This window comes from Corvus hawaiiensis, chromosome 10, assembly GCF_020740725.1.
Source record: "Corvus hawaiiensis isolate bCorHaw1 chromosome 10, bCorHaw1.pri.cur, whole genome shotgun sequence".
NCBI lineage: Eukaryota > Metazoa > Chordata > Aves > Passeriformes > Corvidae > Corvus > Corvus hawaiiensis.
In genome coordinates this window covers 2,453,119-2,479,195 of record NC_063222.1, presented here as the reverse complement: position 1 = coordinate 2,479,195, position 26,077 = coordinate 2,453,119, and the positions used below count along the sequence as shown (strand labels likewise).

At 46.9% G+C, this 26,077-nt stretch overlaps 1 protein-coding gene across 4 annotated transcripts in view; it reads left to right on the top strand.

Annotated features, from left to right (window-relative positions):
* The window catches only part of INPP5D (inositol polyphosphate-5-phosphatase D), a 62,359-nt gene that overhangs the window by 20,896 nt on the left and 15,386 nt on the right, over positions 1-26,077 (top strand). For all 4 annotated transcript variants that reach the window (XM_048313827.1, XM_048313826.1, XM_048313825.1 and 1 more), the window contains 9 exons: positions 14,302-14,452; positions 16,578-16,749; positions 17,151-17,291; positions 21,294-21,381; positions 22,079-22,159; positions 22,337-22,408; positions 22,682-22,805; positions 23,851-23,957; positions 24,469-24,571. In XM_048313827.1, the coding sequence (XP_048169784.1) occupies positions 14,302-14,452; positions 16,578-16,749; positions 17,151-17,291; positions 21,294-21,381; positions 22,079-22,159; positions 22,337-22,408; positions 22,682-22,805; positions 23,851-23,957; positions 24,469-24,571 (1,039 nt within the window). The remainder of the gene's footprint in view (positions 1-14,301; positions 14,453-16,577; positions 16,750-17,150; positions 17,292-21,293; positions 21,382-22,078; positions 22,160-22,336; positions 22,409-22,681; positions 22,806-23,850; positions 23,958-24,468; positions 24,572-26,077) is intronic.

The following is a 26,077-nucleotide window of genomic DNA, read 5'->3' as shown; positions in this document are numbered from 1 at the left end:
GTTCATTGTTAGCCCTGTGCAGAGAGATGAAAGTTTTTGTTGTTCTCTTTGTTGCTGCACTGTAATCTCAGTGTGCTGTACTGCTCTGGCACATGTGGCCACAAAAAAGTTTTCTGTAAAAGGACTTCGTGATTTGCTGTGGATTTTGCTAATCTATCTGTATCTGAGCAAGACCTTTCTACTAGGAAATTGCTCTGAAGCTGGTTTCATTGGGTGATAAAGCAAAGTAAAACACTTCACGTGAGGCTCAGCCATCCACCACTTACAGCTTCTGTCACAGCTCTGCAAGGGGTTTGTACCTGCTCAACTATGATGGCACAACCTCGTGAGCTCCAGGGAAGACAGGGCAGGCACAGCTCTGCCCAAAATGCCACTTGCACAGAGGCTGTCTCAAGAAAAGATAATGATGAGAATGGAACAGATTTCACCTGAGTTTGTTCTTACCGCAGAAAACTCACTGTGCTCGTGGGACTCTGTTGGCACTGCAGGGCTGAGAGATAACCAGGGTGCTCACTTTTCTTGGATAGAAAGAAGGGATAAGTGAACAACCAGGCAATACATATAAGCAATATATTGAAACATGGTTAGAGCAGCACATTTTTAGTATGTCCAAAACCATAATTTAATTATATTGCACTTCATTTTATTACCAAAAATTTTAGATATTCAAATTTGAATATTTCTCAATATAATTTAATGTTGATTTAAATCAGCTTGTAAAGCACTTTACATGTAGGACTGAAAATAATTTACAATCAGGGCTTAGCAAAATCCATATATTTCATGTTTCTACAAACTATCCAAATCTGTTTATACAAGGAAAATGTTTTTTCCACTCTTGCATCTGACGTAGGAATGAACTTAATGCACTACACAGGTTTTGGAAAGCTGAAAGAAGCAGCATTTAATAAGAGAACTAGGTATTTCCTGAAACATGCACATTCCTGCTACTGAATCTCTCAGTATACAAAATTCTTCATACAAACAAACCATGTCCAGCTTTTGTGTAGTTTGAACCCTTCCAGAATGTTTCCAGTTTCCTGAAATATATATTAAAAAAAAAATTCAGAGAATATGGTTTAGATAAAGTTAAAGTGATATTATTTTGTTTTTCAAGATTCAAAATATGTAATCAGGTTTTTGGAAGCTAATGCATGCCATGACGTGAAATCCCTTTTCCTTTTATCTGGATGTGCTAGCAGATAAAATCTCCCTCCAAAGAGTGAAATGCAAATGAATGTCATCAATTTCTTTTGCTGTTTGCTCTCCAGTAAGTGTGTTATGTGTCATAAAGCCTTCATCACACTCAAACAATTGAAAATTGCAAATAGCAAATCCTCACTGAAGGTACAAAGCAGCTTCCAGGAGCTGCAAAATCTTTCCAGATTGAGAAGATAAGGATTAGGACTGTTACACAGTAAGCAGTTTAACAAGTACTGTTTTAGAAGAGTAATTGTTTCACCTGTTATCCTTTGGAAAGGCTTTGAGCACCCAAAATCACATAGCCAGCAGCTCTTTCCCACTCCACGGGATCTTCCCGCCTCCCCTCCCCCCCCCCCGCGATCAGCTACAAGAGCTCAGGCGTACAAACAATCGAATTACAAACATGTATAACCCTGAGATAAACCCCTGGGACACACCCACCTCAATGTCTCCTGGACTAGCAAAAGGAAAATTTCATCGAAATTTTGAAACTCTTGTGGCAGATGACAAAAAGCAATTGAAAACTTATGTAACCAACGTTATCAACAAGAAAATGCTCTCATTTTGCAGTAATTTGGTGGATATTAGCTTTAATGTTATCAGTCACATATTGTTCAATCCATTTGATTGTCTTATCCTTTATATATTTTATATTACCAAAGACTTCTGATGAAGCTTCATAACTCAATTTCAGGTAGTCAGGGAGACAATAGATTATTTCCCTCTCAGCTGTGTGGTAATGAAAGGCTGTGTTCTATTGCTTCTGTGATTTGAGGGATGATGGGTCACAGAGGAAAGTGCTCATTTACAGGCAAGTCTTGAGTTGTTTTCTCAAAGAAAGAGAAGTTATTTTATTGTTGGTGCTGTATGAGGCTTTTTGTCCTGATCATTTAAAATAGGAATGAGTCTTGGAAAACACTGATTTGTTTACAAGGAGTCTTATAGCAAATGTCGTGGTCACTAAAAAATTGTTTCCACACTTGTTAATGACAGGGCAATGCCCTTTCTTCTTCAGAGATCTACCTTGATTTGCTGATAAGGTGAGTCATTGCAGGCTGCATCCCTCTCCACGAAGACATGGAACTCATCCAGCACATCACAAGTGACACATAGGCTCCAGTTAGATCTCGTTCCCTCAGTCTGCGCTGCACCTGTGGAGAATGGGACCAGTAAATCCTACGTGGGCTTTAGCTTATTGCTGACATAAATGTAAAATATAAAGATACAATCACCTTTGAATATCAACTGGAAGTATTGTCCTGGTTGCGCTTGTTTTAGGTAAACGAGGTCTGCTTCACCAATACTCTTCAAATTTACCTTTTGGTGGTTGAATTTATTACAGCCTTTGAATGAAATTTAGCATCCTTGACTTTTCAGATTGCTGTATAAACACATGCAAGGCTTGATTTCAAATGACAAAATGGTTTAGGGAAATGAAAGAGACTTTAGCAAAGATAGCTCAGATTCAGTTGTTTCAGTCCCTCTGAAAGAATGAAGTCACAATGCAGCTTTTGGTTGTTCCCAGACCTTTGCCCCGCTGTTCTGACATCTTATGTCTTCAGTTTGTGCTTCTGTTGGAGTTTTCAGTCTTGGTTCTCCTCTGAAAGTCTAAACTGGTTGCGGTCTGTTCCATCCCAGGGTTCTGAAGCTGTCCCTCTGCAGTATTTTAAAAGCCAACACGCAGCACAGCTGGGTTCAGCAAACCCCATGGGCAAAGGATGGTGAAGCTCGCTGTGGGCTGGGGTTGCTTTCTGTTAGACTAGTAAGCCTGAGTAAAAATTTCCAGGTAACTCTGCATTAAGCCTTATTCTCCAAAACTTGACAGGGCTGTAGTGACCTGTGCTGTTTAACAGCCTTAGTATCAAGTGTTCCTTGTGATCGGACATGGCAGGAGCCACAGGCAGGCACTGGTCGCTCACAGAGGCACTGGGTAGCCTATTGTCGTTGTACATTCCTGTGCATGCAAACCCACAAACCCTGAGTCCAATTTTAGGGGGGAAAGTGTAACAAAAAATGTGTAACATCCGCTATTTTTATTCCAGAAGTGCGGTTCAGGGGAGAACATAAAAGGAGAGGGTTTGAAGGGTATTTTTTTTCTGGTTTTAGTTTTGTGGTTAGTTTTGCTAAATGCTCCTTCAGGCTATGTTCTGTCCGGTCAGCAGCTATGGCTCAGGGCTTCCAACTGATTGAGTGAGGGTTTGCAGTAACTGAATGAAATAAGGGACAGCCTCTTGAAAGAAAGGACAAGTGGTCACCCTTAGCGTCACAAAAATAGAAATCAGTTGCTGTAGCTAAAGCCTGAGAAATTTTGCAGACTGAAGATGGGAAATTGTAACACTAAGGTGCCGACCCTTACTGTGCATTGCGCAGGGGTTTGAATTATGCAAACCTAGAAAATGATGCAGTTCAATGTGGTGCATGCAACTGCTTCCCATGCATGTTCTGCCTGCATTGCTTTGCTTCAGCAGCATATCTTCAATAAATACTACGTCTTCAATCTTGGATTTTCTCTTTCCCACTGGATAGTTTATGTAATTTATGCATAATTAGTGCTTGGTGATGGTTGAAACTGGGATTCATTCAGCTGAGAGGACAGTAGGGAAAGCAGACAGCTGATTATGGATCCTCCACTGTCTGCTGCACAGGTTGGAGAAGAGCCCCAGGAACTTAGTGTAAGACCGACGTGGGCTGAGGGATCCTGCCCAGCTGTGCAGGCAGATCCATTGTGGGCATGTCTTCACCTGTTTCAGGAGAAACTCTTTCTCCTAGGACTTCAAACATTTCACATGGTTGCCTGGGTATGTATTGATTGCCTTCTACAGAGGGAAAAGCTGAAGGGAGCTTGGGAATTTCCACAAGAAGCAAGTAACCTGCAATAGTTCTCCCAGCCCAGCTACTGTCAGCAGAGAACACTGACAGAATCACAACGATGACCTCCACTAAGTGCCTTCAGAAACAATGACTGTGGTACATTTGCTGCCTTGGGTGCCTTGATAGCTCTTGGAGGCCCATGTTTTCAAGCTTGTCTTGGTAAGCACTAGAGCTAGATACTTTATGAAGTAATGAAAATGGAAATTTTCATTTGACTTCAAGTGTTGAAGCTCTTCAGTGGAAAACCAAAAAGCACAAGGCTTGTGATAAAATTACAAAAGTTCTTAGAAGTAGTGTATTCCAAAACTTTTACTTAAATTCCACCCACACACTACAGAAGTGCTAAAAACATTGCATCAGATCCTCATGGATCTGCAGTCCTTGCTCATTCATCATCAACTCATCTGACTTGCACCCCGTAGCTAAATTTAATACCAGTCCTTCATGTTCCGTCATGGAACTGTACTGTTACTTGCTTTTTGTTGATGTAAATCTTATTTATTATAACACGGAGAAATGCTGAAAGGGTTGTTTGCTCAGCAGGTTTCTCTTGGTGCTACAAGCTGAATCATTGTGTGCTGTATTGGCAAAATCTTTTGAAGGCCAGAGTTCTAATGGTTTATTTAGTGTGGAGAACTATCCCAAGTACATGGTCTTGGTGCTTTCTAGAATTGTTTGGTGTTCTTCCTGGCTTCTACATAACTATATGTCATGGTTTGACACTGGCCCAACGCCAGGCACCCACAAAAGTCACTCGCTCACCCTCCCCTGCCGCAGCTGGGTAGAGGAGGGAAAAAGAAATTAATGAAGGGTCCATGAGTTGAGATAAGGACCAGGAGAAAACACTTCAAGGGCAAAACAGGCTCAACCTAAAGTTGCAAACTGAATTTATTACTAACAGAGTCGGTGGAGGATAATGAGAAGTAAAATAAGCCCCTAAAACACCTTTTCTTCCCCCAGCCCCTCTCTCCTTCCCACTGACAGCGGCGCAGGGAGACGGGGCACGGGGGCTTGGTCAGCTCATCACCCGAGTTTTTCTTCCGCTGCTCCGGGAGAGGAGTCCTTCCCCTGCTGCACCGTGGGGTCCCTCCCACGGGAGACAGTTCTCCATGAACTTCTCCAGCGTGGGTCCACTCCCACAAGCAGCAGTCCTGCCAAACCTGCTGCCACGTGAGCCCCTCCCACAGGCACAAGTCCTCCCAAAACTGCTGTGCCATGGGTCTGTCTTCCACGGGGTGCAGTCCTCCAAGGACAGGCTGCTCCAGCCGGGAAGCAAGGACCTCTCTCCGCCAGATCTCCCACTGGATCACAGCCTCCTCCAGGCATCCACCCACTCTGGCATGGACACCTCCCCCAGGGGCTGCGGGTGGATCTCTGCATCCCCATGGATCCCCAGGGGCTGCGGGTGGATCTCTGCATCCCCGTGGATCCCCAGGGGCTGCGGGTGGATCTCTGCATCCCCTGTGGAAACACAGCTGCTTCACCAAGCTCTTCACCACGGCCTGCAGAGGAGCCTTGGCTCCAGCACCTGGAGCACCTCCTCCCCCTCCTTCTCCACTGACCTTGGTGTTGCCATGTTGTTGTTCCTCACATGTTCTCACCTCCTCCTCTTCTCTGGCTAGAAAAAAACTGTGTGCCTTTTGTTTTGATTTTCTTCTTAAATCTGTTATCACAGAGGCATTACCAATATCTCCAATTGGCCCAGCCTTGGCCAGTGCCATGTCCATCTTCAGAGCCATCAGGGATTGGCTCTGCCAGACATGGTGGAAGCTTCCAGCAGCTTCTCACAGAAGCCACCTCTGTGGCCCCCCCACTACCAAAAACCAGGCTGTACAAAACTAATGCGCTATATTAGTTGGATATTTGGCAATTAACATAATTTTTATGTGAACCACAGAGTGCTGGAACAGAGTGGAATGGGGTCTTTAAGTAGGATCTGAGTACATTATTTTTATGATCTATGTCTTTATCGTGTGTGGAGAATGTCAGTTCAAAAGACTTCTACAGATCCTTTGCTTTCCAGAGCTTCTAATACGTTTTTATTTAGGATGTAGAATTTTAGCAAGGAACTGGAGATAAAAATCTGGCAGCCAATTATAGTCTACTGAGAACTCCTTTCAATATTGCTTTCCTCCATCAGACTCTCCTAATTTGCAAGTGTCCCAATTCTGCCATGGGAGCACTGCCTACCTGTGAACACAACCAGTTTTCGGGCTGCCAGAAAAAAGCCTGGATGGGATCACAGAGGGGAAAACTTGCAGGGCCAGAAGAGATCAACAGTGGCAGATATGAGAGTCAGGATCTTTTTTAGGATTAACTGCAACTGGGCTCACATTCCACACAGAGAACATGTTAAGCATTTGAAACCAAGAATGCATTGTGCTTCTCAAGTCCTTTCCGTGACACCGCACATAGGAAAGAGTAAGATGGCCTTTCCCAAAATTGGAAACCTTCAGCATTCCCATTTTTTTATAAAGTTTAATAAGAATGGATTTGTGATGCAGTGTGAGTAGTTAATACAGAGCCTCCTAAGTCAGTATCATGCTTAGAGAAATGGAGCTTGTGGTGGTAAGTACTGGCATCCGTCAGCTGCACTGGAAGAACAGAGGGAGTTTTATAGGATTGACAATACAGTAATTTTTTTCTTTTTCCTTTTTTAACTCAGATTTTTTTTAATGTCTGATTTTCAGCCAGGATCACAAGCTAGAAGTAATATGTACTTGGTTGCTATTAAATTGTAATTCCTTGTTTCCTTCCATGAATCATGTCTTTCAGAAATTCTGAAACCCTCTTTCCCAGAACTCTCCGAATTCCATGATTTTCACCCAAAGTCTTAAATGTAAAAGTTCACTGTAGCAAAAGTGACATGGATTAGCAAACTTGAATATCAGGACCAAACCAAATGTAGAGTAAGACAAAAAGCCTCCATCATCTCTCACCTTGGAGGAGACAGGGATTGTTCGCCTTCCATTCCCTCCAACATTATTCAAGCTGTGTGCCTTATAACTGCACTTACACTGTGCTATTCTCCCCAAAATTTGTATGACTTTTTTCCAAGTGAGGAAGTGCTGCTCTGGCCCTCCACCACCATCGTCTGCCTATGTTCCCTGGATTCCTCCCCTTACCTCTTCTCTCATGCTTAGTTCCCTGGCAGAGGCCCTCTTGCTGAGCTTTATCCAGCAGCAGAACTCCCTTGCCAGCTCACAAGTTCCCACCTCTTATTAAAGTTCATTTCTTTATTGACCCTCCAGGTCACAGGAGCTGTCATTTTCTCAGCCACAAACTTGCTTCTCTCCCTTTGTGCTCCTAGGTAGGTCCATTTCTTCCAAGTCCCAGGTGTTGCATTCAGAGTACATTTCTGGGTGGCTTATATTTTGGAAAGTAGCTGTTTCTCCCAGCTGTGATTCCTGTCTATGATCCCATTTTTGTGAAAAGCTCCTGAAACTTCTTAGCACAAGATTTGATCTAAAAATAAGGCAAGTTTGCTAACAAAACAAAACTGAAACAGCCAGGTTGCTATAAAATGCTTTTTAAAATAATTTACCAGGAATTTCTCAGCTCTTAGGTTCACTTCTTTTGTGAAATACAAAAAGCTTGCCTACATGAGAGCCAAAAGTCAATTTAAAAATGCCACCTATACTTCCTATCTAACAGACAGTCTTGAAGACAACTTTTTTCCAAACCTCAAAACATAAATTTTTTTTTTCAAATCTAAAAAGAGAAAAGTTCCTGCCAGCCTTTCTCACCACAGTAGAATTGACCTGATTTACAGCTTCCGTTTAAGCTGGTGGGTATTACAAGAATTTTGTAACTTGGAGAACTTATTGCCTGTTACTGAAATGCCTATGTATGTGTTTAAATACCTGTTTTAAGGCACTCTAGTTAGAAAAGATTGGCCTTAAGCAATATAACCAGATGATCAGTTTCCTAGTTCCTCCTTGTGCCTTGGCACAGGAAAGGAAAGCATTTCCTCTTCCTTTTGAGGGCCCCAGACTTCCTGTGCCATCTATTTATACAATTGTTGTAATGAACCCCAAGTTAACCACTTCCTCTCCTAGTTTAGCTTAGGCTTTACATCTTTTTACTTCATGTCTTTATACTCCACTTGCAACTTCTCTTAAAAGTCATGTTCAGAGCTGCTCCTCACTAAACCCGTATTTGGAGTGCCTTTGGCAAGGAGTTCTCCTGGCCAGATGGCATTATTTGGATACACCAGATACGAAGGAAGACCAGACTATCACAGCCATATAAAAACCTGTTGAAAAGTTCAGATGGTTGGATTTGGAAAGGGGGTCACAAGATTTAACCAAAGTCTAGTGATTAAAGGCATTAGTTGTACCTGTTCACATTAAATGAGCAGCCTAGAAGCCAGTTCAGCAAGAAGACAAGAGCAAGTTGTAGCTAGTTGTGCTCAACTATTGCACAGTGAGCATACAGAGGATTGGAGGGCATTGAAAACTGGAAGGACATGCAGAATTGGGGGCAGGCTCTGGGGAACAGGAGACAGCAAGACATCCTGTGGGAAAGAAAGTTCACAGCCAAAAGGGCTGGAGTCAGAAGTGGAAGGTCTGAAAGTTGTGGTTTGAGTTCCAGTTGAAACGGCAGGGCTGGTGGTGACAAGCATGGTCAATGTTCAGCTTTACCCATGCTTTTCAAGGGTTCTGGATCTGGATAAAGGGCAGGATCTGGATAAAGGTAGCTGGCAGATTTGCAGAGGGCTCCCCATAGTCACAGAGTTCGGGGTGGCGGGAGGTCTTGCAGGTGTCTGAGCTCAGCGTTGCCCTGGTTTTGGGCTGAGGCAGGATCAGACACTTGCTAGCTGGCTGTGAGGAGTGCCTGGGTGCATGGCACTGCTGTCCCTCGGGGACTTGCAGCACCTCTGGTTGCCATCTTCTTTAGAAGAGAATTTAAAACTTGTAAGACTGCTGCTGTGACATCTGGCTGTCCCTTTGCCAGACCATACCAGTCCCTTTCTTCTGAGCTTTCTGTGTGAATCCCATTTTCCAACTCCTCAGTTGGAAATTTTCCTTGGGACTTTCTATGGTACTTTACATGTTCCATAAGAATTGGTGCCCCAAGCTGGCCACAGCAGTCCAGCTAAAGCCCTATGGAACTAAGTACAGCAGAAGAATTTCTTCGGCATCTCATACGATGCTCGCAGTAATAGATCTTGGAGCAACTTCTGCTTTGGATGCAGCTTCCCACTATAAAATTGCTGCTCAGTCTCTGATTCACTGTTCTCCAGACTCCTGTGTACAACTCTGCTGTTTTGTGGGCTGTTCCCTAAATTGCGTATGTTCACTAGGTGTTTCCTTTCCATATGTTGTGGCTGCCAACAGCACAAAGCCAAGGTACCAGTGGGGGATGCTGGAGGAATCCCTACGGAAGGAGAGCCTGCCCTCCACGCCTCTCCGGTGTCGCGTGAGGCCTGTGAGCACATTTCTGGGGATGTGGTGTGTTGCCATGGAGATGACACTTGCCATCCACGTTTATAATGACTTGAAACAATTCACTTCGCAATTAAAACAAGATCTATCCTGTGATAACCCTGAGGAAACAGTTAGTTACTAAATGCAGGCAGGGGGGCGGGAAGTGGATTTCATTGTTGGCTCTGCTGGGGTGGCTCCAGCTTGCTCCGTGCTGCCCTGTCCTGCTCCGGTTTGTTCACAGTGCCCTGTTCTGCCTCTGCTTCCTGTCTCAAAATCCAGAACAAGTTCGTGTAAAGTTTAGGCTGCATTTTGCCTCACTTCTGCCACCCAGTGCAGTTGTCTTGAGGACGCTTATTAATAGTTTACCATCAATCCCGTTTTTGGTAGCGTGCTCCGCAACCATCTGCAACCTAACTCAATACCAGAACTTCACTATCCACCACCACTTTTCCTTCCCCACCTATAAACATTTGCCACAAGTTCAAGTGTGAAGAAAGCAGATGTCCCATATTTGTGCTGCTTTCCTCACTTGCTGGCAGAGACTAAGTCTCAGGGAGGTCATCTGGCAACCTGTGCACTCACAGCAACACTACTGAACCAGACTTTCTGTGTTCAACTGATGCTGCTCAGGCATCATCCCTGCACTCCCGGGCAGTGCTGGCTGGAAACACACCACAGCCTAAGCCATGGTCCTATTGCTCTGTGGCTGGGAGCCATTGTATTTGGAGGGGCTCACGCAGCACAGGTGCTATCTGAGTGCCTCGAACTTGTGTGCCAAACAACGTGACTGTTGTCTGTCATGCAAGCTTTGTTCTCATCTCTTCCCCAAGGGGAGAAGCAAGTGCAACAAAGTCTTGCTTTTACTGTTCTCTCTCCCATTTCAAACAATGTACAGTGTTTGCTGGGCCTCTGTGCGAAGGGAGGCAGTGCAAAGCAGGGTGTCCTGCTCTCTTGTGGGGAGTGGGGATGTTTGGGGGGTGTTTGAACTGGGAGGAGTTCATTTCATAGTGCAGGCAAAAGGCAGAGAGGGCTGCTGGGCACAGCTGCGTGTTGGAGGGGCACAGCCCTTCCCACACACTTCCTCTGTTGAGGTTCTTACAAATAATAACAATTATAATACAAAAGAAAATGAATGAGAATAATCCAGTGATTTTGCTTTCAGACTCTCATGATAGCTGAGCTGATGTGCAGCAAGGTGGTGCCTCCGCCTTTTGTGGTGTGGGGAAGGACCCTCGAGCTCCCCCACCATGGGTGTACGCTGAGCAGGTTTGAGGCTGCCCATCCTTCCCTCTGTGCTCGGCCAGGCTGGTCGGAGCTCCTGACCCTGCCAGTTCCCCATTTTCTTATTCCAGCTCTCACCATCTCTGTGCAGCTGCATGTTCAGTTCTGTGCTGGATTCTGTCTTAAAATATGAAATGCTATCCTTTATTGTACTGTGTGCCATGGGGAGTTGGTCCTTTTTCTCCAGGCTGGACTTGGGGAAGGTGGACTATCAGAGGAGCTGGCACTGCTGGGATGGAGGCTGCTTCTTTTTGGGAATGAGCATCTGGATTCAGATGAGTGCAAAGCCCAGCTCCTCAACATGGCCACAAATTCCAGTTATCCTTGAGAGAGGAGAAGGGAGGCTTCATCAAGAAAGGTGGCTGGGGGCAGTGGGCCAACTTAATAGAGTAGAAAGGGTGTGTAACAGCAGAGCCTCTCTGCTCATGTGTGCACCCAGCCAGGCTGCATGAGAGCTAGGGCTGATGGCCATGCCAGGGAATTTGAGCTGGAACACAGGCTTCGGACTATGCAGAGTGTTAGAGGAAGGAGGCCTGTTGCAAAATGCTCCTTCCTCTGCTTACCACAGAGACCAGGATGGTTTCAGAGACTGAAATATCCTCGGCAGCAGAAAGTGCTAATTCAGCCTTTCCTACCACTTCTATCGAGACTCCGTTTGGCCTTAAAAGAGCTGTTCAGGGCAGTCTGTCTTCCTGCAGGCACCCTGGCAGAGCAGGAGCTGAGGGGCAGAACAAGGCTCAGAAGACAAGTGTTCGAGCACTGAGGGTGGCAGGGATGCTGTGCAGGGGCAGGATAGGGGCCTTCAGGCACAGTCAAGGGAGACCTGGGGAAGCAGGCAGGTGGTAAAGTAGCAAAGGAAAGTGCAAAGGAGTTTGAAGATTATTTTGGAAAGAGGAGGAGCAGAGTAGGCTGCAGTAATTCAAGAGGTGAGAGAGCACTGACAGCAAAGCTTTCCTCCTACAGAGGTGCACATGGCAAATCCTGATCCTGTTTGTCCTTGGTGTTTTTTAGGGTCTCTGTGTGTGCTCTGATGGGGCTGATGCCTTTTCCCAGGTGCCTTTTGGGGTAGCTTAGGGCAAAGCAAGCCACCCCAAGCCTTGTCGCTCATGAGCTCCAGCCCATCTTTGGGGGCTGCAGATAGGCAGAAGGCAGCCCAGGCAGGGTAATCCAGAGGGTGAAGTGTGGGTAACACTGCCATGGGCAGGGCACAGAGGCTGAGCATGCTGCCATCCCACCACCAGAGCCACTAACAGTGCCCTCTGGGCTGCTCGGGGGCTGCTGGTCAGTGAATAATCACAAAAATGGATTTCAGAGCAGAAGAAGGTACTGCATGGAAGATGAACAGAGAAGCATGGAAGACTGAACTGTTCCAGGTCTGTTCCAGTGCAGCACTGTGACTTCAGGATCCTTCCATATGATGGATTAGAGCCGTTTTTTCCTTGATGGTTTTCCCTGATTACCAGCCTTCACACTTGGCACCAAGAAGCAGAAGACTCTGGGAAGACCCAGACACTATTTGCATTAATTGGTGTAAATGAGAAGTCATTCCGAATGTACAGAGCCTGTGCTGCTCTAGCAGAGCAGGATTTGGCCTACACTGGTTAGAATCATGAGAAGTTTTAACCAGTGATTTATTTCAACATCTCTGGCCTCACAAAAATATAATCCAATGTTTGCCCAAGCATCGCCTTCATGCTGAATATGATGTTTTCCAGTGTCTGAGAATAATAAGTCTTGTCAAATACGGGAGCATTTATGTGGAAGACAGAAAAGGAGGCTGTACAGGCAGAGCTCTCAGAAACATCACCCATGTTTGTTGTGAAAATATGTCTTGCTGAGCCTTTAAAGACATGCAGGTGTAGCTAAAAATGAAAGGTATTTTTGATGGCAGGCCTGAGGGCACTGACAACTTCAAATACAGTTCACTATTGAAAGCACTGTCCTAATTTCTGGCCTGAGATTTTATTCTTTAGGAAAAGTTAAAAAGAAATCTTGTTGCTGGGACTCACTGAAGACATTTTCCTGGGTTCTGCTTGCTATGTTTTTTGCTCACATCTCACCTGTTTAATTTCTTGGATTTTCTACATTTGCCTTTCAAACAAAAAAGTTCAGAGAATAAGAAACTGAGCAAAGACAAATGGCAAGTAAATAAGCTTGTTCAAACATGTATTGAAACTTTGTGTGTGTTACTTTTTACAGGCAATCATTGCAATCCCAAAATAAATTTAAATACCCTGCCTGTTAGTCAGAGGCAGAATGGCTGTGTAACAAGTTATGTCAAATTGGAGGCACAGCTTTAATTCCTTACTAATTAACCATGTTTCCTATGCAAAATCTAGTTTTATCCATGCAAAACAGTGCCAGTTAAGCCTGCCACTGGGGTGATCAGGTCTTCCCTCAGATTGCCCAGTTGTGAACAGTTTCCGGTGTTGCTCTTTTAAGTCAAGAACAACAGCCTTGTGAGGATGGAAAACAACTGCTCTCCACCATTCTGCCGCCACTTCTTGATCTTTTATGGCAGGTGTAGACAGGGCCTTCTTGGGTTGGTTTCTGTGGGAAAACCTTTTGTCCAGAAGGAGTACCCTGCCAGGAAGAGGGTATCAGATCTTCGGCTGTGTGTTGCTGTAGCCGTGGGATTGGATGGCACTTCAGTGCAGTTTGGGAGGTGAGACAAGGTCCTTTCCCTTGGTCAGAAGGTCTGTGCTGAGCCATGAGACACCGTGTCTGTCTTTGGTAGGGTCTGTGGTTGAAGCAATGGGGCAGAGCTGCAGGGATCACAGCTGTTCCTGTGCTAATGTGTGGATATAATTGCACTGAAGCTTTGGCTCTGAAGACCTCTAAAACCTTATCCCTGTGTTTGGCCTCTATGGGTAACCATTTGCTGAGATTAGTGGCCAGGGTGTGCTCGAGATGGGTTCGGTCACAGTTAGAATTCAGCTGGTACACACAGGGTCATGCCGTGCATGTTCGCAGTCCTCACCACTCTCTAAACCTCCCTCCCAAAATTTCTGTGTGGAGCAGGACCTTTTTTCATTTGAACCCATTTCTGAGCCTTTGAATCCTAGAAGGGATGCTAACGTCTGGATTTAGCCATGTTTACCTTGCAATTTCACAGAAAAATTCTTCCTGGATACCACAAAATATAACATAGTGTAGGGGCTTTGTGCTCAGTAAGAGACAATGCAAAGATTAATCTGGGACAAATATTTGTTTTTTAAATCTTCCTTTGCTGTGAAGCCAAGCATCCTGAACCCAGTGAGAGAGCTCTTCTATTTGGCTTCAGTGAGTCTTTGAGGTTGGCGTCTGTGCTGACTCTGGCTGGAACGTGTGAGCTTATCTGTTCTGTTTGCTCTGCACAGAGCCTGTGGTCAGATGGGCCGCAAGAGCAGGGCTGGTTCTCTCTGGGCAGCAGCAGTGGCTTTTTCCTCTCTCTATGACTTTGTTTTTCCTTCTGCAAGGGGCATTGTTTCTCTGGTAGGAAATCCCAGGCCATGACTGCCTCTGTGTTTTGTTTCAGGCATCAGAGGGCGTTCCTGTGAAGTATTTTCAGAACCTGGAGGAACTGATAGAATATTACAAGAAGGAGAACATGGGTCTGGTATGGCACCTCAAATATCCAGTGCCACGAGAAGAGGAGGAGGCTGCTGATGAACTGGAGGAGGACACTGGTAAGAAACTCATGATGTGACTTGGTGATTGAGACCCTTGACTCATACCTCTTGACTGGAAATATACAGTGCAGGCAGGAGATTAGAACATGTGCCAAAAAATGGAGCAGAGCATAGAGAGGCCTGAGCTGGCGAGGCCCTGAAGCAGTGAACCCTCATGTCTCCTGAGGTACTGCACCTGGAGCATCAGCTTAGCTCACCTGAGGGAATACACTGAGTCCCTCTGTGGAAGAATACTGCATCTGGTGTGTGGGTGGGTAATCTGGTGTCCTTATCTGGAGTCCAACTGTTTATGTCCAGCCATCTCCAAACCTCTGCACCCTCTCTTTGTCCTGCATCTGTAGGGCCCCTCTCAAAACAGAGATGCTCCCTTGGGGCTTGGAGCACATCCCTCTGCAGTGCTACGCAGCAGCTGAGGGGCATCTGAAACCCCCTCAGCTGCTCTGCTGTAGGGGACATTTTTGACAGTCCTAAGCAGAGGGCTTGGCTCCAGCAGTGGCAGACAGTCTAACTCCATGTACAGAGACAGGTGTATGATGAAGAGATGTGATTGGCATCATCCCGACTATTTTATATGAATGCCACTGTGGGTTCCTGACACTCACTGGTCTTGGATCATTCCTTGGATTTTTCCTGGATTACCCCTTGGATCTGCCATTGTTCTCCCAGAGGAAGGTCATGTCCACAGAGCCATCCTTCCTGTCTTGTCTGAGCCTGTGTGGAAATGATGAGCACTGCAATCAAACTTGTCTGAAGGACACAGTCCCTGGGACAGACAGACAGGCCCTGTGCACTAGGGCAGATTGATGTGCCTGTGCAACCCAGTGTCTGGGTAACCCTTTGATGGAACCCACTGTATATCTACCAGGAGCTGGAAGATTTTGGTACGCAATTTTCCCGAAGAAACAGAACAAAATTTTGCAAAGCTGCTCAGGAAAGATGTTCCTGGGTTTTGGCCAGTTGTACTGAGTCTCCAGCTCCTGGGGAGGGGAGGGAATCACAGCAAAAATAATACAGAGAGAGGCAAGCAGCAGGGAATCAAGTTCTAGCCAAGACTAAGAACCTTCAGATGAAGAGAGATTAGCACTGGGTCTGGGTTGCTCATGTACAGAATTTAGTTTTGTTAAGGCACTTTATGCCATCATGCTGGAGCCATGTAGGGCCTACAGATGTCTGGCCATCTTAGATGTGAAACTGCAGAGGTGGAATATGAGTACCCTGCAGATTAACCACCCATGGCTCAGTGCTTCGGTGTCTCTGAATCACAGCACTGGCCCAGGAGCAGCGGGTCAGTCCTGGGGGTCATTTTGTAATGCAAATTCCACCATTAGGAAATAACCAAACAAAACCTCACAACTCAACCAGCTACATACAACACGTGTAACAAAGTGTTGGAGCAATTGGTATGAAAAGAAAAGTAACCATGGCTGGGATCAGCGGAGATGAACCCACTCTTCTCCTAGGAGAGGGAGATATGCTGAGCAGCAGGATGACACAGCAGGAAACCCCTTTTTCCTTCCAACTCAATGCCCACAACACAAGGCAGGATATTCAGCCCCTATGCACTGGGTCATGGGGTCTATTTTCTCCATCTGTGTTTGCTTACTTTAGCTGTTCACTTCTTTCCATTAGCAGCTTCTGATGCTCCTTCCATCATGTCCCTCCATCCATTCTACCTCAATAGCAGATCCCCATGATAATGGGAATGATGTGGGTGAGGTACAGCTATGTTCTCTAAGCATTATGTTCAACTTAACTAATTAACCTTCATAGCTGCTGTGCAGACGGGACAATCAAAACTGGCTGGGGTGGAGTACACTGCCAGGCAGAGGCAGAGGCAGAGGCAGAGGCAGAGGCAGAGGCAGAGGCATGTGCTGCCTGCACATGAGGTCCAAGCCTGACACTTCATCCCACTGCTCTCACACCACTGCATCCCTAGAAACGCAGCTGGGCCAGTGCTGAGCCCTGAGCTTCTCAGCTCTGAGATCCCTCCACAGACCCTTCAGAAGGGATGGCTTCTGCAAGGGCTGCCCCTGCAGGGTGGGCTCTGCCCTGCCTAGGGTGAGGGACAGGAGGTCCAATTTCCATGCTGGAATGACTGTGCCTTTCCTTTCCTCCTTGCTAGACCTGGTACCCACACCTCCTATCCTGCCCCCACGCAACATCCTCATGGCACTGCCAAGCAGTGAGACAAAGGAGGTCTCTTCTCTCCCTGAAAACTCACGGGTGGCAGATGTGAATAAACTGTCCCTTTCTGAGACACTACTCCAGCGACTGCAGTACCAGGACACAAGCAGGTAAGGAAGGGCAAGTGACAGGGCTGCAGAACCAGCTTTCAGCCCAGTTCTGTGCTCACTGGGCCTCTGTGTTTGGGACAGCTGAGGATCTGTTTGATTCAACAAAATTACTCCTCATTTATACTACCAAATAAAGAACAGAATCAGATCAACAGTGCATTGGCTGCTCTTTACAGTCCAGCTGTTGTCTAGAAAAAATACATTTCTGAATTATTAAAATCACCCATTTACGTTCTCTGTCGAGGTATAGTTTTCTAATATAAAGGATGAGTAATATCTGAGAGAACTTGGTTTATTAGCCATGTGCCTAAACAGTGGGAATTTCAGAAAAATAAGAAAGCTGTTTGATATTTGGGAGTAGAGAGAAGAGCTGGCTTTTGACCTGTCTGTTTCCTTCACAGTGTTTCTGACGAGCATCTTAAACTCATCCAGGATTACCTGCGAGTTCACATCATCAGTGACTTTGAGATTGTGCAGACTGGCTCAAGCAGTCTTCCTCAACTGAAGAAATTGCTTACAGCTCTTTGCAAAGGACTCTTCAGGTAACTAGAAGCTGGTTTTCAGAGTACAATGCCATAACATTGTAGTCTAACAATGGTTCCATGTGCATGCGTTCAGAACCCTCATTTCTGGCATCGGAAATTGGCTTGCCCTCAAAACCAGTATATTTAGATCTCATGACCTGTGATTCTGGTCCAAAGATGTGAAATCTATATAGAAGAGACAGCTCTGACAATCAAGTTTCCTTGTAGGTGGTTTCAGTCAACGGAGTATTATATTTTATGCTGTGTTTAGAAAGAAACAAAACAAAAAATGCACTAACCGATTAAGTGCATAGTTTGGTAATGCATAAATGACACCCACAGGATTGTCAAGCACAAGCCATTTATGGAAACAAGCACATATTGGTGTATAACTAGATTTTAAACACTGATTTTCCTTCCCACTAATGCGTTGTGAACTTGGAGTGATTCCACTGGTGTCGGTGAAGGCCAGCTCAAATGAAAAAAAGGAACAAGCCTAGACTCTTGACTCTACAAATTTTGCCTTTCCTGTTTATAGACCTTCCATGTCCCAAATAGAAAAACTCTGACAGGGAACTAGAACATTGCAGAGCTCCCTCTTTCTCTGGTGGAAGGATGTTATTTCCCCCTTGCTGATTGTAAGCAAAGGGATCAGCCTGCACTTGTGCAGAGCTCTTGGAGCACTCTGTGGCGGAGGGTGCATATTTCCACACTTCTCTCCATGGCTTGCCATAACCTTCTCTCTGGTGTATGCAGAGGTGAGGCTGGTTGTGCTGCTGGCCTGATCCTGTTCTCCTAGAAGCCAGCTGCCCACAGACAAGCCCCTGGGAGGACTGAGGAGATTTTGTTCCAAGAGCTGCCCTTCTGCACCCTGCCTGAGCGTTTTGCTTCTCTACACCCATGGGAGGGGAGACCCAGGTAGCCAGCTAAGAATAAACCCAAACAATGGAAACTCAAATTGAATGAAATCACAAGTGAGAGTCTTGTGTTACTAAAATACCTCCGGTGCTGATGTTGTGATGATGTTTGGCTTCTCCCATTTCCAACTTCTTATTCTACTTCAGCTTATCTGGGTTTCACAACCCTACTCCTCATAAATGCAGGTGGAGAGATGAAAGAAAGGACATGCAACAAGGACATAATTCCCTCAAATGCCAGGACATCTTTAACATTTCCAGATATTCTGTAGGATTTCTGGTGGCTGGACATTGCAAAGTAACATCCTAGTGCAGAGCTGGGTGAGTTCTGCTGCTGGTAGAAGCCTGCTGAGCATAGGTCATGCTTGGTTTGAAAGACAGGTGTCTGCCAAGGAAGGTGGGAACCTCCCTTGGAATGGAAAATATGACCCCCTTCCCTCTGAATTATTATAACTTTGAAATTTAGGAGCTTTCACGCAAAGATATGGGAAAAGGAATAACAGTTCTTTACCAGTGTGTGTATGTATAACAAGGCAAGCAAACAACAACAATGGCAGTGACAACAAACAAGAGCAGCAAGCCCAGTGAACGGGCTCTTCCCGCTCCTGGAGCGCTTTCCCCTCGCTGCAGCTCCGCTCGCGGCCGCCAGGGGCGCTGGTGGCTCCCGGCCGGGCGGGGCGGCTGCGGGGATTCCCGCGCCGGCAGGGGGCGCTGTGCCGCGAGCTCGGCCCCTCTCTCCACACGGCAATGGCGGAAGGGCTCGGCAGAAGGGATGGAAAAGGGGCTTCCTTCCCCAACCCCCGGGGCAGCCGGACCCGGTGCCCCTCTGGACGGCGAAAGGAGCTGTAGCAGTAACTTCGGAGTAGCAAGCTGGGAAGGCAGGCATGAGCAAAATCCCGGGGTGGTAGATGAGATGTATCAGAAACTCGGCAGCTGTAGCTGCGTCCCGGCAGGGCAGGGGGTGGGAGTTACAGTGTAGCAAATAATCATAGGAGCAGTGGAAAAAAAGCGACGGGGCCAGCCAGTGGCAGCCCGGCTCCTGAGCGGGGCAATGAAAAGCTCCGTGGGAGGGGAAAAGGCCCGGGATCCCAACTTTTCCCCTGAGGCACCTGAGCAGATTGTGAAGGGTCCTTTGCTGAGGTAGGGTCCAGTGCAACGGCCGCTCCCACGAGCAGAGCTGCACTCACGGTAGAAGAAAGGCAGCAGGAGACGGAATCCTGCAGTGGTGGTGAATTCTCCCCACAGCGACTGCAGCCTCCTTCCCATCCGAATGCCGAGAAAGCAAGAGAGCGCTAGGAGCTGCACTCAACCCCTTTTCCCCAGCCCAATTCTTGTGGTATCTCTGCCCTTCCACAAGAAACCCCCAGCTAAGAGGGCAGCCAGCCCCACCCTTCTCGGGGAAACTTTTTTGTCTGTCCTAAGTACCCGGTCGTTATTGTCTCTTAGCAACAAAAAATGGGAAAAAATTCTCTAAGAGAAAGGAGCAAAAGAAGAATTCCTAAACCCCAACAAGCTTTTAAGGTAGCTTTTCAACCACTTGTGATACCAGCACTTGTGCAACTGAATGTGGACATGCAGGCTTCTGAAACTTCAATGAAGATCACTAAAGGTGTTTATACTGTCAAGAGAAGAAAACAAAAGAAGTTACAAGTGTAATTAAAACCACCCTGTGGTTTTGCTGAGCTTGAACACCCACAGGAGCTCTTCCCCCTCCTCACACGCAGCCTACACTTTGCACTGTGAACAGAGGGCAATCTTCCCATAGGAAATCACTCCTGAGTTGCTTCAAACAGCTGCTGCTGTGTTTTTAAGAGATGGCCTGTACATCACAATAAATATCCTTTCACTCTTCTCAAACTAAACTTCACCCAGTGTTCCTGCAACTGCTTGCAGCCTCCTGGGGTCTGACTCCATGGCTGCAGAAATCAATGGCACTCGGGTTTGGGGCCAGAGCTGTTTGCAGTGACACTGGCCCTAGGTGATCCAGAGCTGAATAGTGGCATTGGAGGAATACAATTAGCAGAACCAGATTCCTACATGTGCCTTGTACTCCTGTGTGTCCCATGGCAAGTCTTTCAGACTGAAATGTCAAATATGAATGCTTAATTTAGGCAATTAGTCATCCTTGGTTCAGCACCTAGACAAATATCCAATCTTCAGGCAGGCACGCTTTTGCTTTGGAGCACTTTCCCTAACAAAGATGGAATAAAATCCCATCCATTCGGACTTAGGAAAGTGAGGGAAATCATTAATATCCACCATTGACTAGACACAGTGCGAGCATAGTGCTGCTTGCCACCATCACCTTCCTTTTGACCTGTGCTCCCTGGCTGCTCTTTCCGTGATAAGTCTTGTCATTATCAGCACGCAGCTTCTGTGCCAAATTCACACAGCAGCGTTTTGACAAATGAGCATCCTGTGGAATCTCATAGGGAAGCGCTGGAGGAATCTCATTGTTACCCATAAACGGTTCTGCTCAGGAGATCAAGGGCTGCCTCTTCCACCCCCTTGCTGCGCTTGGCCCCTCTTTGTCATGTGAAATGAAATATCTAAGAATTAGTTTCCTTTTGCACAGAGTCCCCAGCATTGTCCCTAGCACTGTCCCCAGCAACCTCAGCAGCTGCACAGGCCCTGTACAGAACCGAGCTGCTCCCACGGCTGCAAGCATTCAGAGGCACCCGACTGTGGTGGGCTCTGAGGCATTTGAGAGCACTTCTACGAGTTGGCATAGTTTGGTTGATGCTGCTTGTACACCGCATCTTCAGCTTTGGCCCAGACTGGGATACCTTTCCGGGGAGATTTAGGAAGTTAGAACCTCCAAAGCAAAACCAGAGGAGCAGCCAGTATGGCCATGTTCCAGCTTTGCAAGGCAAAGTCAGCTGCCTGACTCACACTGTCCTGTAGACCGTGTCACCAAGCAGCTGGGATTTGCTCCCATCACCCATCCCACAGCTCATGGGCACATGGCGAGGGCAGGCCCAGTGTGGACGTGTGCCCAGTGTGGACGTGTGCCCATTGTCTCCTCTGTGTGGTTTTGTCTGACTGCGAACGGACCCAGGGAGCTGGCCACAGCCTTAGACCTGTGCCGTGTCTGTATTCACAGTGAGGCCTCGAGGACTCTCCCATCTCTGGAGTCCATTCAGAAGGTGTTTGAGCAGCAGCTGCACCCCAGTACCCACCAGCGCTCCCAGGTAAGGGAGGTGGGAAGAGCAGGACAGGTATGTGGGTGGCTGTCAGCGGGGGCAGGGATGGCTCTGGTGCGCAGCGATGGCCAGTGGGGTGCAGGTGGGCACACGCCACTTCTGTTCTCTTTAGCCTCTTTCTGCACAGTGCAGAGGGCACAAAGTGAGTTCTATCCCGCAGTTTCTCTTATCTCATAGCCCACTCCACCTGCTCCCCCTTCCTGTCCTAGAGGAAAGTGCCACCAACTGCTTGAGGACTCCCACCTCCCCCTCCTCCCTCAGAATGTGGGCTGGCATTGCACACTTCTTTTTGCATAAACCTCATTCTAGGATGTTTCACTGCCAAATCCTTCCTTATCCCAAACCCACTTAAGTCCACATGACTTTCCTCTCCCTGCCAGAAAACCAAAAGTCCAGGATTTCTGTATGTTGAGCCCCAGGCCTGGTCATGCAAACTTGCTCCCAGAAGCAAGCTGACTCCTTTGCATTGCCAGCTGCCTCGACCCTATGGAACAGGTTTGTAGATTTGTCCTTCCACCCTCCCACACTTCTGCATGTTCTGTGCTCTTGTGCTGCCCATTACAGATCAGAGTGCTGCTCCTTGCTCTGTGTGAGGTGTTCCTGGGACTGCACTCCAGGCCGTGCTCTGTTGGCTTGGTAATCACCCATCTCCCTCTCTCTTTTTGTTCCTGTGCTGTGGTTTCAGATGCTTGGTGAAGCAAGTCCAGTCAATATTGTATTGAAACTCAACCAGCTGATTTCTTTGCTGTCTTCTATTGAAGAAAAGGTAGTGTTTCCAAGCTATTTTATATCATCTTCTTACCATCTTTTGCCTCAAGTTATATTCCTTGTTCATCATCAGTGCAGTGCTCTGCCACAGTAAGATTGCTTTGTTCTGATTTCATTACTCTCAATGTAGTGCAGAATCACCAAAGGCAATCAATTACACATAATTCTTTTACAGGTGAAAACACTGTTGATTGAAGGTCCTGATTCAACACACCGGCGCTCCCTTATCCCCCCTGTCACTTTTGAGGTAAATTTACTCCTTTAATGGTGCTGATCATAATGTGGAAGGACAGTAACACAGATTTATGTCAGCATCTCAGCTCCTGGGAAGTTTGCTGTGCTGACACAGAGATAACAGCTATTCCTGGATGCTGTTTGGCACCATGAAAATGTCTAAGAGATGTCTAGTGAGACTGGCATAATGACATGTGTCCAGGAATTGAGGGAAGTGCTGCGTTTGTAATACATGTGACTGAAGTGTAGAAGGTCCCTCATGGAAAACCTCTCTGTATTCCACTAGGTCAAAACTGACTCCCTAGGAATTTTCTCAAAAATACAACTCAAAGTGGATGTGGAAATGGGAAAACTGATTATCAAGAGATCTAAGGATGGTCCAGAAGACAAGTTCTATACCCACAAGAAAAGTAAGATGTCAGCTTAATGTCACAAACACTGGACTAGGCTCTGGGTCCCTGGATGATGGGGAGAGGTTCCCTTCAGCCCCACTTGGGGCAAGGTTTGGCCCAGAGGACAGGAGATTCTGCTAGGTCCTGGGTGCAAGACACATATATCCCAGTACTGGGATAACCAGCTTTCACAGATTGTTTTAGACCTGGCCTCAGTACTGGAATCAGTACTGCAAGGGAGCAGGTTTTGGTAGAAGATTCCCCATAGAGTTGGTTGCAATAGAACCATTTTTTTCTGAAAAGCAATGTCACTTGAAAAAAATCCCCAACATTCTGCAGGAACATGCTGACTTCTGTGATGATTTTTGATGGTGAAAATCCAGACACTCAGTTTCAATAACATTTTTCAGTCAATTTCCCTTGATTTTTTCTATGTAGGTTGGTATCTCTCATCATGAGCAATGCCAGTTTGGTCTGTGATTGCCTGATTCAAACAACTTCCCTTTTTTTCTGTTGTCTTTCTGAACAGGCAGCTCACTGAAGTTGACACAAAGAGATTTATCAGAGAGTAGGTGATGCCTTTGGGCTCTCTCCTGCTAGAAAATCAACCTGTTGCTGACAGTAACTGAAAAGATAAGCCTTCATGCTTGGCTTTCTCCACCTGGTGTTCATAATAATTAGCTGCTATTTTAGATGGCAGGAATCACCTTTAGCACCAAATGAGGTCTTACATCCTCTTTCACAGATGGGGAAGGAACACATGTAGGCTGGCTCAGGATACAGGGGGATTGCCTGCACAAAGTCAAGGCTTCGCTTCACACTCCAAGGCTTGGGATGGAAAAGAGCTCCAAGCAGAAGCGTTTTGGGGGTCCTCTTCACTTGGAGTCCAAATCTGTTCCTATTTGGAACAGGATTAAGCAACATTAAAATGCAGGTCTGCAGGACCAACTGCACAGACAGAAAAGACACCACATAAATCCCAAGCCTTTGAGCAGGATTCTGTTCTTTTTGGTGGGACCCTTATTTCAGTGACCGTAGCTCGTGACACCCAGCCTCTGTTCAGTCTTGCAGCTCATCAAGTCCCAGAAGCTTCCAAATAAGCTGGTGATTGTTCTGGAAACAGAAAAAGAAAAAACACAGCGGAAGGAATATGTTTTTTCCGATTCCAAGGTACATACATGGTGTTTCCTTCCTGCCAGCCTGGAGCAGGTACCCAGGTGGGAGTGGAACATGGGGCATTCCTTGGCAGAAAGAGGAACTGTTGAAGGACAGTAGTTGGTTTTGTAAAAACTAAATTTCTCCTTTGTTCTGGAAACATCCAGAAAATGAGCAAGTGCACTCTGTGAAGGGAGATACTGGACACCTAGGTGCTGTCACTGAAAGAGGACAGACCAAACAGTGAGGAGAGGCAAGGAGTTGAGATCGCCGCTGTGAAAAGGTTCATATAGGCAAAGAGGGAAGAAAAGACTTTCTTCTGACCAGCTCAGCATTTGTTAATGCACAAGCTAAATGCCTAAAAACGCACCACAGGAAAGGCAGCCTCTGGGAAGGTTTCAGGATAGTGCAGAGCTAATCTGCCCTTCAAGTGTGCTGGGAATTTCCTGGTTCAGCCAGTTTTTTCAACAGGTCATGTTGGAGGAGTTAAGTATCTCATTAATTTTCTCTGCTCCTCCCTGTCTAGAAGAGAGAAGGGTTCTGCCAGCTTCTGCAGCAGATGAAGAATAAACACTCGGAGCAACCAGAGCCTGATATGATCACCATCTTCATTGGCACCTGGAATATGGGTATGGGCTCCCTTCTGCCATGGGCACTCCTTCAGACACTGTCAAAAGGTGTGCTCAGCTGGCACGATGAGCTCCAGACTGTGTGTTCTATGGCAGGTCTGTACACCAGGGCTGTCATCCCCCTGGGACAGGGGAAGAGCTGATATTGAGAATTATTCTTGCATGTGGTTTGATACTTCTCATGGTTCCACTCAAAGGACCATGAAGTTGTCCCTGTTGGGTACTGAAAGATTGCTCCACTGACAGGGAATTGTGGCTGGCACAAAGCTGGTGCAGCAGTGCACATCATCCTCCACCTTGCAGAAAGGACAGGAGCAATTCCACAAACTGCATGTCAGCTGCTCTGATTTGACTAGGGACAGTTCATGTCCAGCCTGGGGAGACAGTGTGGTACTTAGAGAAGGGGACAGGGTGTAGTTGAGGACAGTGGAATTTAGGTTATTTTTCTCCCTTTTGGGAGAGAAGCCTGGTTCAGCTGCTCTGAGCTGAGCTGTCTATGCTTGGCCATCCTTAAGGAATAAGGTGAAGGCAGTGGCAGGCCAGGAGGAGTACAGCTCCCTGCCTTTACCCCTGGCTAGCCTTGGCCTTGGAAAGCTGATGAACAAGAGGAAGGTGGTCAAAGCAGAGTCACTCTTTTCTCAGTGTCTTGGTTTGAAAGACAGGTGTCTGCTAAGGAAGGCAGAAGCCTCCCTTGGAATGGCAGATGCAACCCCCTTCCCTCCAAGTTAGTATAAATTTGAAATCAAGGGGCTTTTAGGCAAAGATGTGGGAAATAGGAATAACTTCTTTACTATTATATATCTATACGTATATAACCAGTCAAACAAACAGCAACAACTATGGCAGTAACAGCAAACACAAACCCAGTCCCAGCCTTCTCGGCTGTCAGGCCCTTTCCCCTCGGGTGCAGTTCCGCTCGCAGCCGGCAGGGGCGCTGGCGGCTCCCGGTGAGCAGGGCAGGTGCGATGGTTCCCCCGCGGCTGCAGGGGGCGCTCCGGAGCGAGCTCGGGGAGCACGCGGCACTGGGGGCCTGGGATCCCGGGAAGGGATGGAACAAAGGCTTCACAAACCCCTGGGCAGCTGGCCTCGGGAACAGCAGGCTGGAGCGGCAGGGACGAGCACAAATCCCGGGAGGGCAGACGAGATGTATCCAAGCGGAGAACCCCCTGGAGGTCTGGGCAGGCAGGGCGAGCACGGCTACAGCGTAGTGAAGGCTCGAAGCAACGGCGGGGCAGGGCGGCCACAGCCCGGCTCCAAGCGGGGCAGGGAAGGTGGCTTTGGGATCCCGGGGCTTCTCCAGCAGAAGGAAAAGAGGCCGAAGAAAGCAGCTTCCCTCTCTGTCCGAACACCGAGAACAACTGCCCCCACACACTCATGCGAAAACAAAAGAGTAGCCAGATGCGCCCCACTCTGTAGCCAGCTCTTTTGTTTTTCTTAAGCACCCAGCCATTTGCTGCCCTGGCAACATGTATGGCAAAATTCCTTTAACAGAAGAAAAAACCATGA